The sequence below is a fragment of the Triticum dicoccoides genome, chromosome 7A (assembly GCF_002162155.2).
Source record: "Triticum dicoccoides isolate Atlit2015 ecotype Zavitan chromosome 7A, WEW_v2.0, whole genome shotgun sequence".
Lineage (NCBI taxonomy): Eukaryota > Viridiplantae > Streptophyta > Magnoliopsida > Poales > Poaceae > Triticum > Triticum dicoccoides.
Genome location: NC_041392.1, coordinates 720,845,548 through 720,865,702, shown reverse-complemented (window position 1 = coordinate 720,865,702; position 20,155 = coordinate 720,845,548). Strand labels below are relative to the sequence as shown.

At 44.6% G+C, this 20,155-nt stretch overlaps 1 protein-coding gene across 1 annotated transcript; it reads right to left on the bottom strand.

The window, feature by feature from the left end:
• Nucleotides 1–16,534: 16,534 nt before the first annotated feature.
• On the bottom strand, nt 16,535–20,154 carry LOC119334045 (leucine-rich repeat receptor-like kinase protein FLORAL ORGAN NUMBER1; the record flags this gene model as incomplete). The annotated part of the gene is made up of 2 exons (XM_037606717.1): nt 16,535–17,191; nt 17,691–20,154. Coding segments are annotated over 2 exons (2,856 nt in total), but the record flags the coding sequence as incomplete, so codon positions are not given.
• Between the last annotated feature and the right edge of the window lies 1 nt (nt 20,155).

Here is a 20,155-nt window from a genome sequence, read left to right as displayed (position 1 = left end):
CTCCATTATATGTATCCGGTATCTCTACTCAGAGCTATCCGGATAGGTGTTAAGCTTGCATCGACGTAACTCTTTACAACGAACTCCTTTACCACCTCCATAACCGAGAAAAATTCCTTAGTCCGCTAGTTACTAAGGATAACTTTGACCGCTGTCCTGTGATCTATTCATGGATCACTCTTGTTACCCTTGACTGACTCATGGCAAGGCACACTTCAGGTGCGGTACACAGCATAGCATACTGAAAAGCCTATGTCTTAAGCATAGGAGACGACCTTCGTCCTTTCTCTCTATTCTGCCATGGTCGAGCTTTAAGTCTTAACTTCGTACCTTACAACTCAGGCAAGAACTTCTTCTTTGACTGATCCATCTTGAACACCTTCAAGATCATGTCAAGGTATGTGCTCATTTGAAAGTATTATTAAGCATTTTGATCTATCCTTATAGATCTTGATGCTCAATGCTCAAGCAGCTTAATCCAGGCTTTCCATTGAAAAACACTTTCAAAATAACCCTATATGCTTTCCAGAAATTCTACGTCATTTCTGATCAACAATATGTCAACAACATATACTCATCAGAAATTCTATAGTGCTCCCACTCACTTCTTTGGAAATACAAGTTTCTCATAAACTTTGTATAGACCCAAAATCTTTGATCATCTTATCAAAGCGTACATTCCAACTCCGAGATGCTCACTCCAGTCCTTAGAAGGATTGCTGGAGCTTTGCATACTTATTAGCATTTTTCGGGATTGACAAAACCTTCCGGTTGTATCACATACAACCTTTCCTCAAGAAAATCGTCGAGGAAACAATGTTTTGACATCCTATCTGCAATATTTCATAAATAATGCAGTAATCGCTAATATAATTTCAACAGACTCTTAGCATCGCTACGAGCGAGAAAGTCTCACCGTATTCAACTCCTTGAACTTGTCAGAAAACATCTTATCGACAAGTCGAGCTTTCTTAATGGTAATTCTTACCATCATTGTCTGTCTTCCTTTTAAAATCCATCCGTACCCAAATGGCCTTACGACCATCAAGTATTTCTTCCAAAGTTATGGATCCTTCTCGGATTTTTATGGCCTCGAGCCATTTATCGGAATCCGGGCCCACCATCGCTTCTCCATAGCTCGTAGGTTCATTGTTGTCCAGCAACATGACTTCCAAGACAGGATTACGTACTACTCTGAAGTAGTACGTATCCTTGTCATCCCACGAGGTTTGGTAGTGACTTGATCCGAAGTTTCATGATCAATATCATAAGCTTCCACTTCAATTGGTGTAGGTGCCACAGGAACAACTTCCTGTGCCCTGCCACACACTAGTTGAAGAGACGGTTCAATAACCTCATCAAGTTTCCACCATCCTCCCACTCAATTCTTTCGAGAGAAACTTTTCCTCGAGAAAGGACCTGATTCTAGAAACAATCCCTTATTGCTTTCGGATCTGAGACAGGAGGTATACCCAACTGTTTTGGGTGTCCTATGAAGATGCATTTTGTCCGCTTTGGGTTCGAGCTTATCAAGCTGAAACTTTTTCACATAAGCGTCACAGCCCCAAACCTTTAAGAAACGACAACTTAGGTTTCTCTAAACCATAATTCAAATGGTGTCGTCTCAACAGAATTACGTGGTGCCCTATTTAAAGTGAATGTGGTTGTCTCTAATGCCTAACCCATGAACGATAGTGGTAATTCGATAAGAGACATCATGGTACGCACCATATCCAATAGGGTGCAACTATGATGTTCGGACACACCATCACATTATGGTGTTCCAGGCGGTATTAATTGCGAAACAATTTCCACAATGTCTTAATTGTGTGCCAAAACTCGTAACTCAGATATTCATCTCTATGATCATATCATAGACATTTTATCCTCTTGTCACAATGATCTGCTACTTCACTCTGAAATTACTTGAACCATTCAATAATTCAGACTTGTGTTTCATCAAGTAAATATACTCAACATTTACTCGAATCATGTGTGAAGTAAGAACATAATGATATTCACTGCATGCCTCAGCACTCATTCGACTGCACACATCAAAATGTGTTACTTCCAACAAGTTGCTATCTTGTTCCATCTTATTGAAAAACGAGGCTTTTCAGTCATCTTGCCTATGTGGTATGATTTGCATATCTCAAGTGATTCAAAATCAATTGAGTCCAAACGGTCCATTTGCATGGAGTTTCTTCATGCATATACACCAATAGACATGGTTCGCATGTCTCACACTTTTCAAAAACGAGTGAGTCCAAAGATCCATCAACATGGAGCTTCTTCATGCGTTTTATACCATTATGACTTACATGGCAGTGCCACAAGTAAGTGGTACTATCATTACTATCTTATATCTTTTGGCATGAAAATGTGTATCACTACGACCGAGATTCAATAAACCATTCCTTTAGGTGCAAGACCATTGAAGGTATTATTCAAAATAGAGTAACCATTATTCTCCTTAAATGAATAACCGTATTGCGATAGACATAATCCAATCATGTCTATGCTCAACGCAAACACCAATCTCGGTGGTAGAGGGAGCGTGCGATGCTTGATCATATCAACCTTGGAAACACTTCCAACATATATCGTCAGCTCACCTTTAGCTAGTCTCCGTTTATGCCGTAGCTTTTATTTCGAGTTACTAACACTTGGCAACCGAACCGGTATCTTATACCCTGGTGCTACTAGGAGTACTAGTAAAGTACACATTAACATAATGTATATCCAATATACTTCTATCGACCTTGCCAGCCTTCTCATCTACCAAGTATCTAGGGTAATCCTGCTCCAGTAGTTGTTCCCCTTATTACAGAAGCACTTAGTCTCGGGTTTGGGTTCAACCTCGGGTTTCTTCATTGGTGCAGCAGCTGATTTGCCGTTTCATGAAGTATCCCTTTGTTCCCTTGCCCTTCTTGAAACTAGTGGTTTCACCAACCATCAACAATTGATGCTCCTTCTTGATTTCTACTTTCGCGGTGTCAAACATCGCGAATACCTCAAGGATCATCATATCTATCCCTGATATGTTATAGTTCATCACGAAGCTCTAGCAGCTTGGTGGCAATGACTTTGGGGAAACATCACTATCTCATCTGGAAGATTAACTCCCACTTGATTCAAGTGATTGTTGCACTCAGACAATCTGAGCACAAGCTCAACGATTGAGCTTTTCTCCCTTAGTTTGCAGGCTAAGAAAATCGTCGGAGGTCTCATACCTCTTGACGTGGGCATGAGCCTGAAATGCCAATTTCAGCCCTCGAAACATCTCATATGTTCCGCGATGTTTCGAAAACGTCTTTGGTGCCTCTACTTAAACCATTTAACTGAACTATCACGTAGTTATCAAAACGTGTATGTTCGATGTTCGAAACATCCACAAACGACGTTTGGGGTTCAGCACACTGAGCAGTGCATTAAGGACATAAGCTTTCTACTGTTCGCATAATCGCTACTATCAACTTTCAACTATATTTTCTCTAGGAACATATCTAAAACAGTAGAACTAAAGCGCGAGCTACGACATAATTTGCAAAAAGGTCTTTTGACTATGTTCAAGATAATTAAGTTCATCTTATGAACTCCCACTCAGATAGACATCCCTCTGGTCATCTAAGTGATCACATGATCCGAGTCAACTAGGCCGTGTCCGATCATCACGTGAGACGGACTAGTCATCATCGGTGAACATCTTCATGTTGATCGTATCTGCTATACGACTCATGCTCGACCTTTCGGTCTCCGTGTTCCGAGGCCATGTCTGTACATGCTAGGCTCGTCAAGTTAACCCTAAGTGTTTTCGCTGTGTAAAGCTGTCTTACACCCGTTGTATGTGAACATAAGAATCCATCACACCCGATCATCACGTGGTGCTTAGAAGCGACGAACTGTAGCAACGGTGCACAGTTAGGGGAGAACACTTCTTGAAATTTTGTAAGGGATCATCTTATTTACTACCATCGTCCTAAGTAAACAAGATGCATAAACATAATAAACATCACATGCAATTATATAGTAGTGACATGATATGGCCAATATCATATAGCTCCATTGATCTCCATCTTCGGGGCTCCATGATCATCTTGTCACCGGCTTGACACCATGATCTCCATCATCATGATCTCCATCATCGTGTCTTCATGAAGTTGTCACGCCAACGACTACTTCTACTTCTATGACTAACGCGTTTAGCAATAAAGTAAAGTAGTTTACATGGCGTTCTTTAATGACACGCAGGTCATACAAAAAATAAAGACAACTCCTATGGCTCCTGCCGGTTGTCATACTCATCGACATGCAAGTCATGAATCCTATTACAAGAACATGATCAATCTCATACATCACATATCATTCATCACATTCTTCTTGGCCATATCACATCACATAGAATACCCTGCAAAAACAAGTTAGACGTCCTCTAATTGTTGTTTGCATGTTTTACGTGGCTGCTATGGGTTTCTAGCAAGAACGTTTCTTACCTACGCAAAACCACAACGTGATATGCCAATTGCTATTTACCCTTCATAAGGACCCTTTTCATCGAATCCGTTCCGACTAAAGTGGGAGAGACTGGCACCCGCTAGCCACCTTATGCACCAAGTGCATGTCAATCGGTGGAACCTTTCTCACGTAAGAGTACGTGTAAGGTCGGTCCGGGCCGCTTCATCCCACAATACCGTCGAAACAAGATTGGACTAGAAACGGTAAGCATATTGAACAACATCAACGCCCACAACTACTTTGTGTTCTACTCGTGCAAAGAATCTACGCAATAGACCTAGCTCATGATGCCACTGTTGGGTAACGTAGCAGAAATTCAAAATTTTCCTACGCGTCACCAAGATCTATATATGGAGAAACCAGCTACGAGTAGAAGGAGAGTGCATCTACATACCCTTTGTAGATCGCTAAGCGGAAGCGTTCAAGTGAACGGGGTTGAAGGAGTCGTACTCGTCGTGATTCAAATCACCGATGATCAAGTGCCGAACGCACGGCACCTCCGCGTTCAACACACGTACAGCCCGGTGACGTCTCCCACGCCTTGATCCAGCAAGGAGAGAGGGAGAGGTTGAGGAAGACTCCATCCAACAGCAGCACAACGGCATGGTGGTGATGGAGGAGCGTGGCAATCCAGCAGGGCTTCGCCAAGCACCACGGGAGAGGAGGAGGAGGAGAGGCAGGGCTGCACCAAGAGGGAGAATTTCTCATGTGTATGGCAGCCCCAAACCTCATCTATATATAGGGGGAAGGGGGGGCTGCGCCCCCTTTAGGGTTTCCCACCCCCAAGGGGTGCGGCCAGCCCTAGATGGCAAAGGGGAGGCGGCCAAGAAGGGGAGAGGAGAGGGAGGCGCACCAATATGGGCCTTAAGGCCCATCTGGACTAGGGTTTGCCCCCTCCCACTCTCCCTTGCGCCTTGGCCCCCTTGTGGGGGGCGCACCAGCCCTCCTAGGGGCTGGTCCCCTCCCACACTTGGCCCACGCAACCTTCTGGGGCAGGTGGCCCCACTTGGTGGACCCCCGGGACCCTCCCGGTGGTCCCGGTACAATACCGATATCGCCCGAAACTTTTCCGGTGACCAAAACAGGACTTCCCATATATAAATCTTTACCTCCGGACCATTCCGGAACTCCTCGTGACGTCCGGGATCTCATCCGGGACTCCGAACAACATTCGGTAACCACATACAAGCTTCCTTTATAACCCTAGCGTCATCGAACCTTAAGTGTGTAGACCCTACGGGTTCGGGAGACATGCAGACATGACCGAGACGTTCTCCGGTCAATAACCAACAGAGGGATCTGGATACCCATGTTGGCTCCCACATGTTCCACGATGATCTCATCGGATGAACCACGATGTCAAGGACTCAATCGATCCCGTATACAATTCCCTTTGTCTAGCGGTATTTTACTTGCCCGAGATTTGATCGTCGGTATACCGATACCTTGTTCAATCTCGTTACCGGCAAGTCTCTTTACTCGTTCCGTAACACATCATCCCGTGATCAACCCCTTGGTCACATTGTGCACATTATGATGATGTCCTACCGAGTGGGCCCAGAGATACCTCTCCGTTTACACGGAGTGACAAATCCCAGTCTCGATTCGTGCCAACCCAACAGACACTTTCGGAGATACCTGTAATGCACCTTTATAGCCACCCAGTTATGTTGTGACGTTTGGTACACCCAAAGCATTCCTACGGTATCCGGGAGTTGCACAATCTCATGGTCTAAGGAAAAGATACTTGACATTCGAAAAGCTTTAGCATACGAACTACACGATCTTTGTGCTAGGCTTAGGATTGGGTCTTGTCCATCACATCATTATCCTAATGATGTGATCCCGTTATCAACGACATCCAATGTCCATAGCCAGGAAACCATGACTATCTGTTGATCACAACGAGCTAGTCAACTAGAGGCTCACTAGGGACATATTGTGGTCTATGTATTCACACGTGTATTACGATTTCCGGATAATACAGTTATAGCATGAATAAAAGACTATTATCATGAACAAAGAAATATAATAATAACACTTTTATTATTGCCTCTAGGGCATATTTCGAACAGAAACATTTGGAAAATTCAAAGAAATTCAGAGTGAAGTTAAGAATCATCATAACAAAAAAATAAAGTTTCTACGATTTGATCGCAGAGGCAAATATTTGAGTTACGAGTTTGGCCTTCATTTAAAAACAATATGGAATAGCTTCACAACTCAGGCCACCTGGAATACCACGGAGTAATGGTGTGTCCGAACGTCGTAACCATACTTTATTAGATATGGTGCGATCTATGATGTCTCTTACCGATTTACCACTATCGTTTTGGGGTTATGCATTAGAGATAGCTGCATTCACGTTAAATAGGGCACCATCTAAATCCGTTGAGACGACACCGTATGAACTATGGTTTGGCAAGAAACCTAAGCTGTCGTTTCTTAAAGTTTGAGGTTGCGATGCTTATGTGAAAAAGCTTCAGTCTGATAAGCTCGAACCCAAATCGGAGAAGTGCGTCTTCATAGGAAACCCAAAAGAAACTGTTGGGTACACCTTCTATCACAGATCCGAAGGCAAGACATTTGTTGCTAAGAATGGATCCTTTCTAGAGAAGGAGTTTCTCTCGAAAGAAGTGAGTGGGAGGAAAGTAGAACTTGATGAGGTAGTTGTACCGTCTCTCGAATTGGAAAATGGTTCATCACATAAATCAGTTTCAGTGATGCCTACATCAATTAGTGAGGAAGTTAATGATGATGATCATGAAACTTCAGATCAAGTTACTACCGAACCACGTAGGTCAACCAGAGTACGGTCCGCACCAGAGTGGTACAGTAATCCTGTTCTGGAAGTCATGTTACTAGACCATGACAAACCTACGAACTATGAGGAAGCGATGATGAGCCCAAATTCCGCAAAATGGCTTGAGGCCATGAAATCTGAGATAGGATCCATGTATAAAAACAAAGTGTGGACTTTGTTTGACTTACCCAATGATCGGCGAGCCATTGAGATTAAATGGATCTTCAAGAGGAAGACGTACACTGATAGTAGTGTTACTATCTACAGAGCTCGAATTGTCGCAAAAGGTTTTCGACAAGTTCAAGGTGTTGACTACGATGAGAATTTCTCACTCGTATCTATGCTTAAAATCTATCCGAAACATGTCAGCAATTGCCGCATTTTATGAAATTTGGCAAATGGATGTAAAAACTACATTCCTTAATGGATTTCTTAAAGAAGAGTTGTATATGATGGAACCAGAAGGTTTTGTCAATCCGAAAGGTGCTAACAAAGTGTGTAAGCTCCATTGATCCATCTATGGACTGGTGCAAACATCTCGGAGTTGGAATATATGCTTTGATGAGTTGATCAAAGCATATAGTTTTATACAGACTTGCGGTGAAGCCTGTATTTAGAAAAAGGTGAGTGGGAGCACTACATCCTTTCTGATAAGTATATGTGAATGACATATTGTTGATTGAAAATGATGTAGTATTTTCTGGAAAGCGTAAAGGAGTATTTGAAAGGAGTTTTTCAAAGAAAGACCTCGATGAAGTTGCTTACATATTGGGCATCAAGATCTATAAAGATAGATCAACACGCTTGATAAGACTTTCGATGAGTACATACCTTGATAAGATTTTCCAGGAGTTCAAAATGGATCAGTCAAAGAAGGAGTTCTTGCGTGAGTTGTAAGGTGTGAAAGTTGAGTAAAGACTCAAAACCTGACCATGGTAGAAAATAGAAAGAGAATGAAAAGTCATTCCCTATGCCACAGTCATAGGTTCTATAAAGTATGCTATGTTGTGTACCATACCTATTGTGTACCTCACCATGAGTTTGGCAATAGGGTACAATAGTGATCCAGGAGTGGATCACTGGACAGTGCTCAAAATTATCCTTAGTGGAATAAGGACATGTTTCTCGGTTATCGAGGTGACAAAAAGTTCGTCGTAAAGGGTTACGTCGATGCAAACTTTGATACTGATCCAGATGACTCTAAGTCTCATTCTGAATACATATTGAAAGTGGGAGCATTTAGCTAGAGTAGCTCTGTGCAGAGCATTGTAGACATAGAAAATTGGTAAAATACATACGACTCTGAATGTGGCAGACCCGTTGACTAAACTTCTCTCACAAGCAAAACATGATCACACCTTACTACTCTTTGGGTGTTAATCACATAGCGATGTGAACTAGATTATTGACTCTAGTAAACCCTTTAGGTATTGGTCACATGGTGATGCGAACTATAGGGTGTTAATCACATGGTGATGTGAACTATTGGTGTTAAATCACATGGCGATGTGAACTAGATTATTGACTCTAGTGCAAGTGGGAGATTGAAGGAAATATGCCCTAGAGGCAATAATAAAGTTGTTATTTATATTTCTTTATATCATGATATATGCTTATTATTCATGCTAGAATTGTATTAACCGAAAACTTAGTACATGTGAGAATACATAGACAAAACAGAATGTCCCTAGTATGTCTCTATTTGACTAGCTCATTAATCAAAGATGGTTAAGTTTCCTGACCATAGACTTGCGTTGTCATTTGATGAACGGGATCACATCATTAGGAGAATGATTTGATGGACAAGACCCATCCGTTAGCTTAGCATGTTGATCATTCAGTTTTATTGCTATTGCTTTCTTCATGACATACATATTTCTTTGACTATGAGATTATGCAACTCTCGAATACCGGAGGAACACCTTGTGTGCTATCAAACGTCACAACGTAACTGGGTGATTATAAAGATGCTTTACAGGTGTCTCCGAAGGTGTTTGTTGGGTTGGCATAGATCGAGATTAGGATTTGTCACTGCGAGTATCGGAGAGGTATCTCTGGGCCCTCTCGGTAATGCACATCACTATAAGCCTTGCAAGCAATGTGACTAATGAGTTAGTTGCGGGATGATGTATTACGGAACGAGTAAAGATACTTGTCGGTAACGAGATTGAACTAGGTATGATGATACCGATGATCGAATCTCGGGCAAGTAACATACCGATGACAAAGGGAATGACGTATGTTGTTATGCGGTTTGACCGATAAATATCTTCGTAGAATATGTAGGAACCAATATGAGCATCCAGGTTTCGCTATTGGTTATTGACCGGAGATGTGTCTCGGTCATGTCTACATAGTTCTCGAACCCGTAGGGTCCACACGCTTAACGTTCGATGACGATTTATATTATGAGTTATGTGTTTTGGTGACCAAAGTTTGTTCGAAGTCCCAGATGAGATCACGCACATGACAAGGAGTCTCAAAATGGTTGAGAGGTAAAGATTGATATATTGGAAGGTACTATTCGGACACCGGAAGGGTTCCGGAGTGTATGGGATACATACCGGAGTACCGGAGGGGTTACCGGAACCCCCCGGGGAAAGATATGGGCCATATGGGCCATAGGAGGGAGGCGAACCAACCCACAAGGAGCTGGTGCACCCACCACAAGGGAGGAGGCCGAATTGGATTAGGGGAGGGGCGGCACCCCCTTTCCTTCTCCTACTCCCTCTCCTTTCCCCCTCCGGAAGAAGGAAAAAAGGGGGTCGAATCCTACTAGGACTGGAGTCCTAGTAGGACTCCCCTCTCCCTGGCGCGCCCCTTGGTGGCTGGCCTCCTCCTCCTCCCCTCCTTTATATACGGGGGCAGGGGGTACCCCAAAGCACAACAGTTGTTTCTTAGCCGTGTGCGGTGCCCCCTCCACAGTTTACCACCTCGGTCATATTGTCGTAGTGCTTAGACGAAGCCCTGCATGGATCACATCACCAACACCGTCGCCACGCCGTCATGCTGACGGAACTCTCCCTCGACCATCTACTGGATCAAGAGCTCGAGGGACTTCATCATGCTGAACATGTGCTGAACATGGAGGAGCCGTACGTTCGGTACTTGGGTCGGTTGGATCGTGAAGACGTTCGACTACATCAACCACGTTACTAAACACTTCCGCTTTCGGTCTATGAGGGTACATGGACACACTCTCCCGTCTCATTGCTATGCATCTCCTAGATAGATCTTGCGTGATCGTAGGAAAAATTTTGAAATACTGCGTTCCCCAACAATTTTTTGCTCACACTTGCGTAAATTGTAGTGTACATATCCTTGCGTATATTTTTTATATTCATAAAAGCTCAACATAGATCTATAAATGTGGTTTAATAAATATCATGGTTGCATTTTCTAGTGTATGTTTGATAGAAGCAAATAGGAAAATATGGAGTATATAAGGTTTATATGAGGATGTTATCATCTAATGTTTGCTTTAATGGTGGTAAATGTACCCTACATGTTGTAGTTAGTTAAATAATCATTTGGCAATGGGTGTTTGCTTTGAACATAGTAATGAAATCACAATTATTTAAATAATAAATTGTCCTTACACATTAGTACAAAATTTGGATTTGCAAGCATCTTTATAATAAACACTGAGTCGGTTTCTCCTTCGGTCTCTAGCCAACTTGAGCTAATACTCATATTATTAAAGACAATTGAGAAAACACGTGAAAATTATAAAGGCAAGCAAATAATCAAAACATGCTGGTAAGCAACAAAAGAATAACGTGCCCAACCTGTTAGTGAAGTAAGGCCATCTCAAGCTTATGTAACAAAAACAGTTTGAGATGTCCAAATCACCCATATATAAAGTAGAAATCATCTGAAGAAAGCATAGCTGTTCTATTGTTTTTATCGTCATGGAGAACCATTTTTTGCACCTCACATCCATGGGTGATTTCTAAAAATCACACACACACACACACACACACACACACACATATAGGGAAAATGCATCCTACTACCGGGTGTAGTTACACCTATTTCTCATATACTACCATGTGGTAGTATATACTCTACTTTATTATTTTTAATATGTTCATATACTATATCTAAGATACTCCAAAGTGAGTTATATGAAAAAATTGCAAGTGAGCTCATAGTTCTATATTATATACAGTACAAGTTGGTTTATAATATTGGTTTACAAAATAGAGCATATTTGGTCAATATATTAGGGGCAGACACATGGACAAGCCTGGGTGCTCTGATACTTCCAGCAGCCTAACCAAAAACACAGCAAAATACTGACCAAATTGTGAGGCTTCGTCTTTGAACTCTGCTACTAGACGAATAAGATTGTCTCTAGAAGCGAGTTAGACATGAGTCAAAGCGCCACAGTAACATGCATTGACCCAATGTATTCTTGATAGATTGAGCTAATGATGCCATGCATCCCATGACATGGCACTACTCCATTAACGATGATGTTCACGTGTGCAGCCTCTCTATGGTGCGCAAGTGATGTTGAATTGCGCACAACAATGTAAAGCTCACCTTGGAACTCTGTGGGAAGCCCAAAAGGTGATAGGAAACTATGAAATATGTGCTCTTAAACGTGTATACAATGTAACAATCATCCCAATGAAAGTATCGATGTTCTATGGTTTTCTTCATCATGAACGGTATATGTATAGATGCATAACCTATCTTTCTCCATCACCTTGAGACTTTGATGAACTAAGTTGGTACGTTCAATCTCCATGAACAGCCTATTTTAACAAATATCTTGTAATGTAGGGACCAAAATCAAAATAGTCATGTCGATGATTTATTTATCACTTTAGCTATTTGTAAGACACCTGAATTTTTAATTTGGGTAAGTCAATTTTCTAACCATTGATTCAATTCTCAGGATTCATGTTGTTGTTTTTTTCTTGTGTATGTGTGTGTTTAGGCTAATTTTTGACTTGCCCATATTTAGGGTAAGTTGGGTTTTTTTTTCTTAGCCTGAATTTTCGACTTGCCCCTGTTAAAGGTAAGTCAAATTTTTTTCAAAGGGCAATTTTGGATTTGCCACTATTTGGGGTAAGCCAATTTTCCTTTTTTGTATGCCTTTTTTTCTTCTACTTTTCTTTTATTTTAGTCGGTCTTTCTTTTTTTGCATGGGTATTTTGCATATTGGATGAGTGAAAATGTAAATACGCAAGGACTATAGAGTATTTCTGTAAATTACACTAGAGTGCAAAGATTGAACTATTATACATTTATTCACACCATATTTAAGAAGTGCAATTTCAATGCAAAGTTGTGTGCAAGTTTTTTTAATTTTCTTCTTCAAAGGGTAATACCAATGCCACTAGTTCATTCATACTTAGGAAGCTTCATTATTTTTAATTTTATTTTATTATTTTTATTATTTAAGGGTAAAATACCGACGCCACTAACTTATTCCTTCTTAGTAAACTTCTTATTTGCGAAAACCCACTATTATATGCTTATTATTGCATATTATGGTGAACCACAATTTTGGGTAATTTTCTTTGTAAATTATGTCATTATTTGTTTCATGGTTTCCATTTGATTCCTTCTAAAAGGGTAGTACCATTGCTACGAATTCATTCTTTCTTAGAAAACTTCATTATATTGATTTTGTTTTGATTTTTATTTTATTTTATTTCTTTAAGGATATAGTACTAATGTCACTAACTCATTCCTTCTTAGGAAAACTATTTTTTTAGAAACTTTACTATTATATGCTTATTCCGGAATATTATGGAAAGGAAAAAATGTGTAATTTTGTGCAAAAAGAAAATTCATTATTTGTTCCATTTTTCAATTTTTGTTCCTCTTAAAGGGTAATACCAATGCACCTAATTCATTCTTCGTTACAAAATTTAATTATTTTTAGTTTATTTTTAGTTTTTATTTTCTTTCTTCTTTCATGGTAATACCAATGTCTTTAATTCATTCTTCCATATAATACTTCATTTTTATGATTTTTTAGTTTTTCTTTCATTTTCTTTCTTCTTTAATGGTGGTACTGCTGCCACTAATTCATTCTTCCTAGTAAGATTCATGATTTTCATGTTTTAACTTTATTTCTTTTTCGTCATTAGGGTAATTCCAATGCCACTAATTAATTCCTTCTTAGAAAACTAGCTTTTTTACAAAAATTTCATGGTTATATGCTTAATCTTCATATTTTAAAATATTGCAATTTCCATGTAAATTGTGTCATTGTTGGATTATTTATTTTATTCATTTTAAGTGTAAACCCAATGCCCCCAATTCATTCCTTCATAGAAAGTAAGAATTCATTGGTACCAATGCCCCTATTTCATTTTTTGAAAAACTTTATATTTTGTTTTTGTTTTTGTTTTTATTTTTATTTCTTTTTCTTTTTCTTAAAGGGTAGTACCAAGCCTCAAAATTTATTCTTCCTTATAAAAATTCATTATTTTCATTTTGTTTTAGTTTCCTTTTCATTTCCTTCTCTCTAAGGGTAATACCTATGCCACTAATTCATTATTCCGTATAATACTTTATTTTTTACCTTTTATTCATTGTCTTTCTTCTTTATGGGAAATAACAATGCCACTAATTAATTCCTTCATAAATAACATGTTTTTTTGTGAAGCTTTTAGTACTATATGCTTATTCTTGCCTATTTTGAAAAATCACAATTTGCATGTATATCGTGTGCAAATTGTTTCATTATTTGATTTATTGTTTTATACTTTCTTTATTTCAAGTATAATACCAACGCCCCAAATTCATTCATTCTTTGAATGCTATTACCATTATTTATTTATTTTCTTAGAAAAATTCATTATTTTGATTTATTTTGTTTTATTTAATTTTTATTCTTCTTAAAGTGTACTAACGCCACTAATTCATTTCTCCCTATAAAACTTCATTCTTTTCATTTTTTTTAGTTTATGTTTCATTTTCTTTCTTCTTTCAGGGTAATACCAACGCATGTAATTAATTCTTACTTATAATACTTTATTTTTTATTTTTATTTATTTTTTTACATTTTCTTTCTACTTTAAGGATTCTACCTATGCCAATAATTCATTCTTCCTTGCAAAATTTCATTATTTTGATTTTTTTTCTTAGCTTCTATTTCATTTTCTTTCTTCTTTAAGGGTAATAACAATGTCACTAATTCATTCATTTTTAGAAAATTTATTTTGTTGGTGAAACTTTCAGTATTATGTGCTTATTCTTGCATATTTTTTAAAAGGCGCAATTTATGTATAAATTGTTTATACTTTATTTCTTTTTAAGGGTAATACCAATGGAGCTAATTCATTCATTTTTAGAAAACTACTAGTTCATTGGTATTTCCAGTAATACTTTAATTTTAATGGTAATTTTCAATATTCATTTTTATTTTTATTTTAATGGTAATTGCCATGTTCTAGCTCCACCACACACAGGCTGTCCTCACACTGTGAATCTACTTGGGTGCTCCGCCAAAAACGAGACCGGCGCTGCGGCTGGGCCCACGGACGCTGCACACGTCACATCACACTCTGCTGCACCCACACGCCGGCATCCACACCACACTCTTGCATGCAAAAAAAAAATGACTGACCCAAATTACATATTCAGGCGGCTACTGTTAGTTAGTGCCTTTATTTATTTTTATGCAAAACGCTCATACCGCAGCATAGTGTACAGTTACGATTTATTTTTCCCTGTTTAGATTTGAAACCTCACAATAGGTAACAAAGAAATGAGAAGTGGGACCTCACAAAAGTCTCAAGGCTTGATGTGTGACAATGTTGGCGTCGGCCTTGGCCCAGGTGAAGGCTACTCTCACACTCACTGCCTTTTTACGATGTGTACATGAATTCCATCGATGCAGCAGCATATCGGCTACTTGTTGATACAAAAAGGAGAAGGGAAGACTGATTAGAGAATCGTGGAGTAACTCAGATACAGCGGCGGCTGATCAGGAGCAATGGACTATTTTGTGTAAAACTAGAGACCCAGGAAATGTGAAAAACTTTGCATGGAGAGTGGCAAAAAACTCGATCCCTACAGGAGAAACTTTGAGGATTCATCACATACCAGAGGAGGGTGAGTGTTCCATGTGCAGTGCCGCAGCAGACTCATGGCGTCACGCGCTCATTGAGTGTCGTATGTCAACATGTGTCTGGGCCCTCATGAATGATAATGTGGTGAGTCGAACACGTGATTGCTTGTGGAACCGATGATGCAAAGTTATGGTTAAGCACTATGCAGGATATATACCCTGAATGGCAAGGATTTCATCATGGTTTCTTTCTTGTAACGATTTGGTCGACTTGGTGGGCGAGAAGGAAAGCGAAGCACAAAGAGATTTACCGGAGTCCACTATATATCCTTGGCGGAGGATCTCCATATTCAGAGTGTCTTGATCGCTACCGATTGTCTAGCCGCTGTTAATCACCTGTCAGGCCAATTCTTGGGAGTTTCAGCACCAATTATCAGGGACGCCGAGAAGAGAACGCGGCGATTCACCTACTCCGAAGTTACTCATGAAGGAAGAAATGCAAATTTTGAAGCGAAAGGGTCGGTCACTTTAGCCGTAGGGAGGCACATTTGGTTATCCACCATTCCTGAATTTTTGCTTGTACCATACATTATAGATGTTTAAGTAAAGTGTGGTGGTGACCCCTCCAAAAAAAAAAAACTAATTGCCTTTTACTCCCAGTGTACTACTACTACCACACTGACGAGGCAGCAGGCAAATACCCAGCGCACTTGGCCACGACATTCTGATCCCAACTTCCACGAGGGAGGGAGAGAGTCCACCCAGGCGCAGGGAACATATGCTCAACTATCTACCTAGCCAAAATATCATCAGCACCAAAAAGGAGGGAATAGATACGAAAGCCGAGCAAGTTAGGTCGGCCTCCCGTTGTGTTCTTCGCCTGCGATCATCCGTCGGATTCGATTCCACAAGCGACGGCCTGCAATCATCCACCGATCGATACTTATAAAAGGAGCAGCAAAGACAACTTAAAAGGAGCAGCATAGATTACCCGATTTTTTCCAGAAAGGAATTTAACCTTTTCACTGTTACTTGCTCCCTGCTCATCCTATCAAAGATGGCGACAAGAACGAAAAGCATCCGCAAATGCTCCCTCCGTAAACTAATATAAGATCGTCTAGATCACTAGTTTACAGAGGGAATAGGAGCAAAGAGATATGAATAATGTAGCCAGTCGATATTTGAACTCGGATGTTTTACTACTATGTACAGATACATTCGTTCATTCAGCATCGTCCAGTCAAGGTACTCTCGCAGCCTTGGCTTTCAGCTTCAGGGAGTACACACTGACGCTACTAGGAGTAGTAGTTGTTATTACACATCCACACGCCACAAAATACCTAAGCACCAAGGGTTAAACCCAAAATTAGCAAGTACATTTACCATAAATTATCTCCCCGCTTAATTCCCGAGCCACCGTGATCTTGAACGCTGGCACGCCGGTCAGAAGGAGAGGATAAGGTCATCGTCGGGCCGGGCCGCCTTGTCGGCTGTGGCGGCGGCGGCGGCGGCGGCGAGGGCGGGCTGCGAGAGCATGTGCACCACCTCGCGCATGTTGGGCCGGTCGGTGCTCGCCTCCTCGACGCACGCCGTGGCCACGTCGTAGAGCCCCACCAGCAGCGGCACAGGCTCGGGGGAGAGGCGGCGGTCGGCGACGGCAAGGACAGCCGCCGCGGTGTCGGGGAGCTCCGCGGTGGCCTTGCGGACCCAGTGCACGATGTCCACGCCGTCGCCGAACCCGCCCACGGGGCGCCGCCCCGTGATGAGCTCCAGCAGCACCACCCCGAAGCTGTACACGTCGCTCTTCTCGTCCACCCGCAGCGTGTACGCGTACTCTGCCACAACGAACAGAACCAATTAATTAACCAGAGACAGAATTATGTAACCCTACTAATCATGCTTAATCTGAGCAAGGGATCCAAGATAGAGCCCATCATTAACTGCAAAAGGAGATCCTCCAGCTCCAGGCACTGACAAATTAATTAGCCCCAAACCTGTGCTACAATCCAGGAAACAGGGGCAGGGCAAAGGAGACACTGACAACCACCACCACTAATCACTGTCACTCACTGTTCCCAGTGGTACTACACCTTTGTCATCTCTCAAGTTGACCATTGCACATGGCAACAAGAACACGGCCGGTGTGGGGCTGCAGACAAGTGCTGCCTCAAACTAGGCTAAAATCCAAGCCAACAACAGCCAAGTACATGCTGCAGTTCTTCAGTCAGGACCAGTGAACCGTGTGTGCAGTTCATGTGGTGGCCGGCCTTGATTCAGATAGAATGTGTTGGATGAAATGAAATTCGTACGGTTGACATGAAAAGATTTTGATACCTGGGGCGATGTAGCCGTAGGAGCCGGCGATGGCGGACATGCACTCGGAGGCGCCTCCGCCACCGCCGCCGAGGAACTTGGCGAGGCCGAAGTCGGCGACGTGGGCCTCGAACGCCGAGTCGAGCAGGATGTTGTTGGACTTGACGTCGCGGTGGATGATGCGCGGCGCGCAGTCGTGGTGGAGGTAGCAGAGGCCGCGCGCGGCCTCGAGCGCCACCCGCGCGCGGGCGTCCCAGCCGAGGTGGCCGCCCTTGCCGCCGTGGAGCATCTCCCCCAGCGAGCCGTTGGGCATGTACTCGTACAGCAGCAGGTTGGTCTCGCGGTTGGACACGAAGCCCAGCAGGCGCACGATGTTGCGGTGCCGGATCCGCCCCAGCGTGCCCACCTCCGCCGAGAACCCGCGGTCGCCGCCCACGCCGCGCCCCACCAGCCGCTTGATCGCCAGCTCCGCGCCGCCGCGGGTCACGCCGTGGTACACGATCCCGGCGCCGCCCTTGCCGATGATGTTGTCCTCCTGCAGGCACTCCACCACGTCGTCCGCCGAGAACCCCGGCCGCTGCTGGAACACCGTCATCTTCCACGCCCCCGAGCGCCGGCGCGCCGCCTCCCGCCACGCCTCGCACCCCTTCCGCCCGCCCAGGAACGCGGCGACCAGCGCCACGAACACGCCCGCCAGGCACACCAGCATCTTCTTCGAGTCCCAGCGGCGGAGCGACAGCACGCCGCCGCCGCCGTCGTGGTTGTTGTCGGAGCAGGCGGCGCCGTCGTTGCTGCTGCCGGTCAGCGGGCCGCCGCACAGCCCGGGGTTGCCCACGAAGGAGCTCTCGTTGAACACCAGGAACTGGCCCTGCATCGGCACGGCGCCCGTCAGCGCGTTGTACGACACGTCGAGCGTGGTGAGGCTCGTCATGTTGGACATCTCCGTGGGGAGCTCGCCGGACAGCGCGTTCCTCGACACGTTCAGCGTGCACAGGATCTTCAGCGACGTGATGCTCTCCGGTATCGCGCCGGTCAGGCGGTTGCGGCTGACGTCGACTGCGGCGAGCGACGCGCAGCGCGTCAGCTCCTGCGGGATCGCGCCGGTGAGATGGTTCCCGCTGACGTTCAGCCGGGACAGGTTCCTGAGCCGGCCGATCTCCGGCGGCAGCTCGCCGGAGAAGTTGTTGGACTCGAGCGAGAGCGTCTGCAGCGCGGGGAGGTTGCCGATGGCCGCCGGAATCCTGCCGCCGATCCCGTTGTTCCCCAGCAGCAGCATGCCGATCTTGCCGCCGCCGATCACGTCGGGGAGACCGCCGGTGAGCAGGTTGTCGGTGAGCTCCAGCATGTTGGCCTGCGGCAGGTCGAAGAGCCCGGCCGGCACGGCGCCGCTGAGGAAGTTCTTGCTGAGCCGGACGCGCACCAGCGTCTTGCACGCGCCGAGCGACTCCGGGATGGGGCCGAAGAAGGCGTTGTCCATGAGCACGAGCGTCTCGAGCCTCCCGCCGGCGCAGAGCTCCGGCGGCACGGTGCCGGTGAGGTGGTTGGTAGTGACGTCGAGGTTCCTTAGCCGGCCGTTCCTCCCGAGCCCCGGCGGGAGGCTGCCGGTGAGGTTGTTCTCCCAGAGCTGCAGCACCTCCAGGTCCGGCAGCTCGGCGACGAACGCCGGTATCCCGCCGCGGAGGTGGTTCCGGAACAGGTTGAGCAGCCGGAGGTGGGTCAGCTTGGCGAGGCTCGCCGGTATCTCGCCGGCGAGGTCGTTGACGGACAGGTCGAGCGACTGGAGGCTCTGGAGCTCGCCGAGCTCCGTCGGAATCTCGCCGGAGAGCCGGTTCCAGAGGAGGAAGAGCGTGTCGAGGTTCTTGAGCTTGCCGAGCTCGGGCGGGATGGGTCCGGTGAGGTTGCAGCTGCTCATGTCGAGCAGCACGAGGCTGCGCAGCCCGCCGAACTCGGGCGGCACGCCGCCGTCGTACTGGTTGAAGTACCCCACGTAGAGGCTCCTGAGCTGTGCAAGCTGCGCAAGCCCCGGCGGGATCCTGCCGGAGAGCGCGTTGCCGTTGAGGCCGAGGTACTCAAGGGAGGCGACGTCGCCGTAGGCCACCGGGATGGGCCCGGAGAAGTAGTTCCCGCCGAGGTGCAGGTAGCGCAGCGCGGCCGCGTGCGCGGCGCCGAAGGGCGGGAGCGGGCCGGAGAGGTTGTTGTTGTAGCAGTCGAGGAGCTGGAGGGACGGGAAGTAGGGGGAGGATGGTGCAACGCCGTCGCCGGCGGGGAAGGGGCCGGAGAGGTTGTTGTTGGAGAGGTTGAGGTGGCGGAGGGCGGGCAGGGACGGGAGGCCCGCGGGGATGCGGCCGGGGAGGGAGCAGGCGGCGATGGTGAGGTTGGTCAAGGCGTCCAGCAGCGCGAGCTCCGGGGGCAGCGTGCCGGCGTGGAGCGGGAGGGAGGTGAGGTTGATGGCGACGACGCGGGAGGTGGCCGCGTCGCAGGTGACG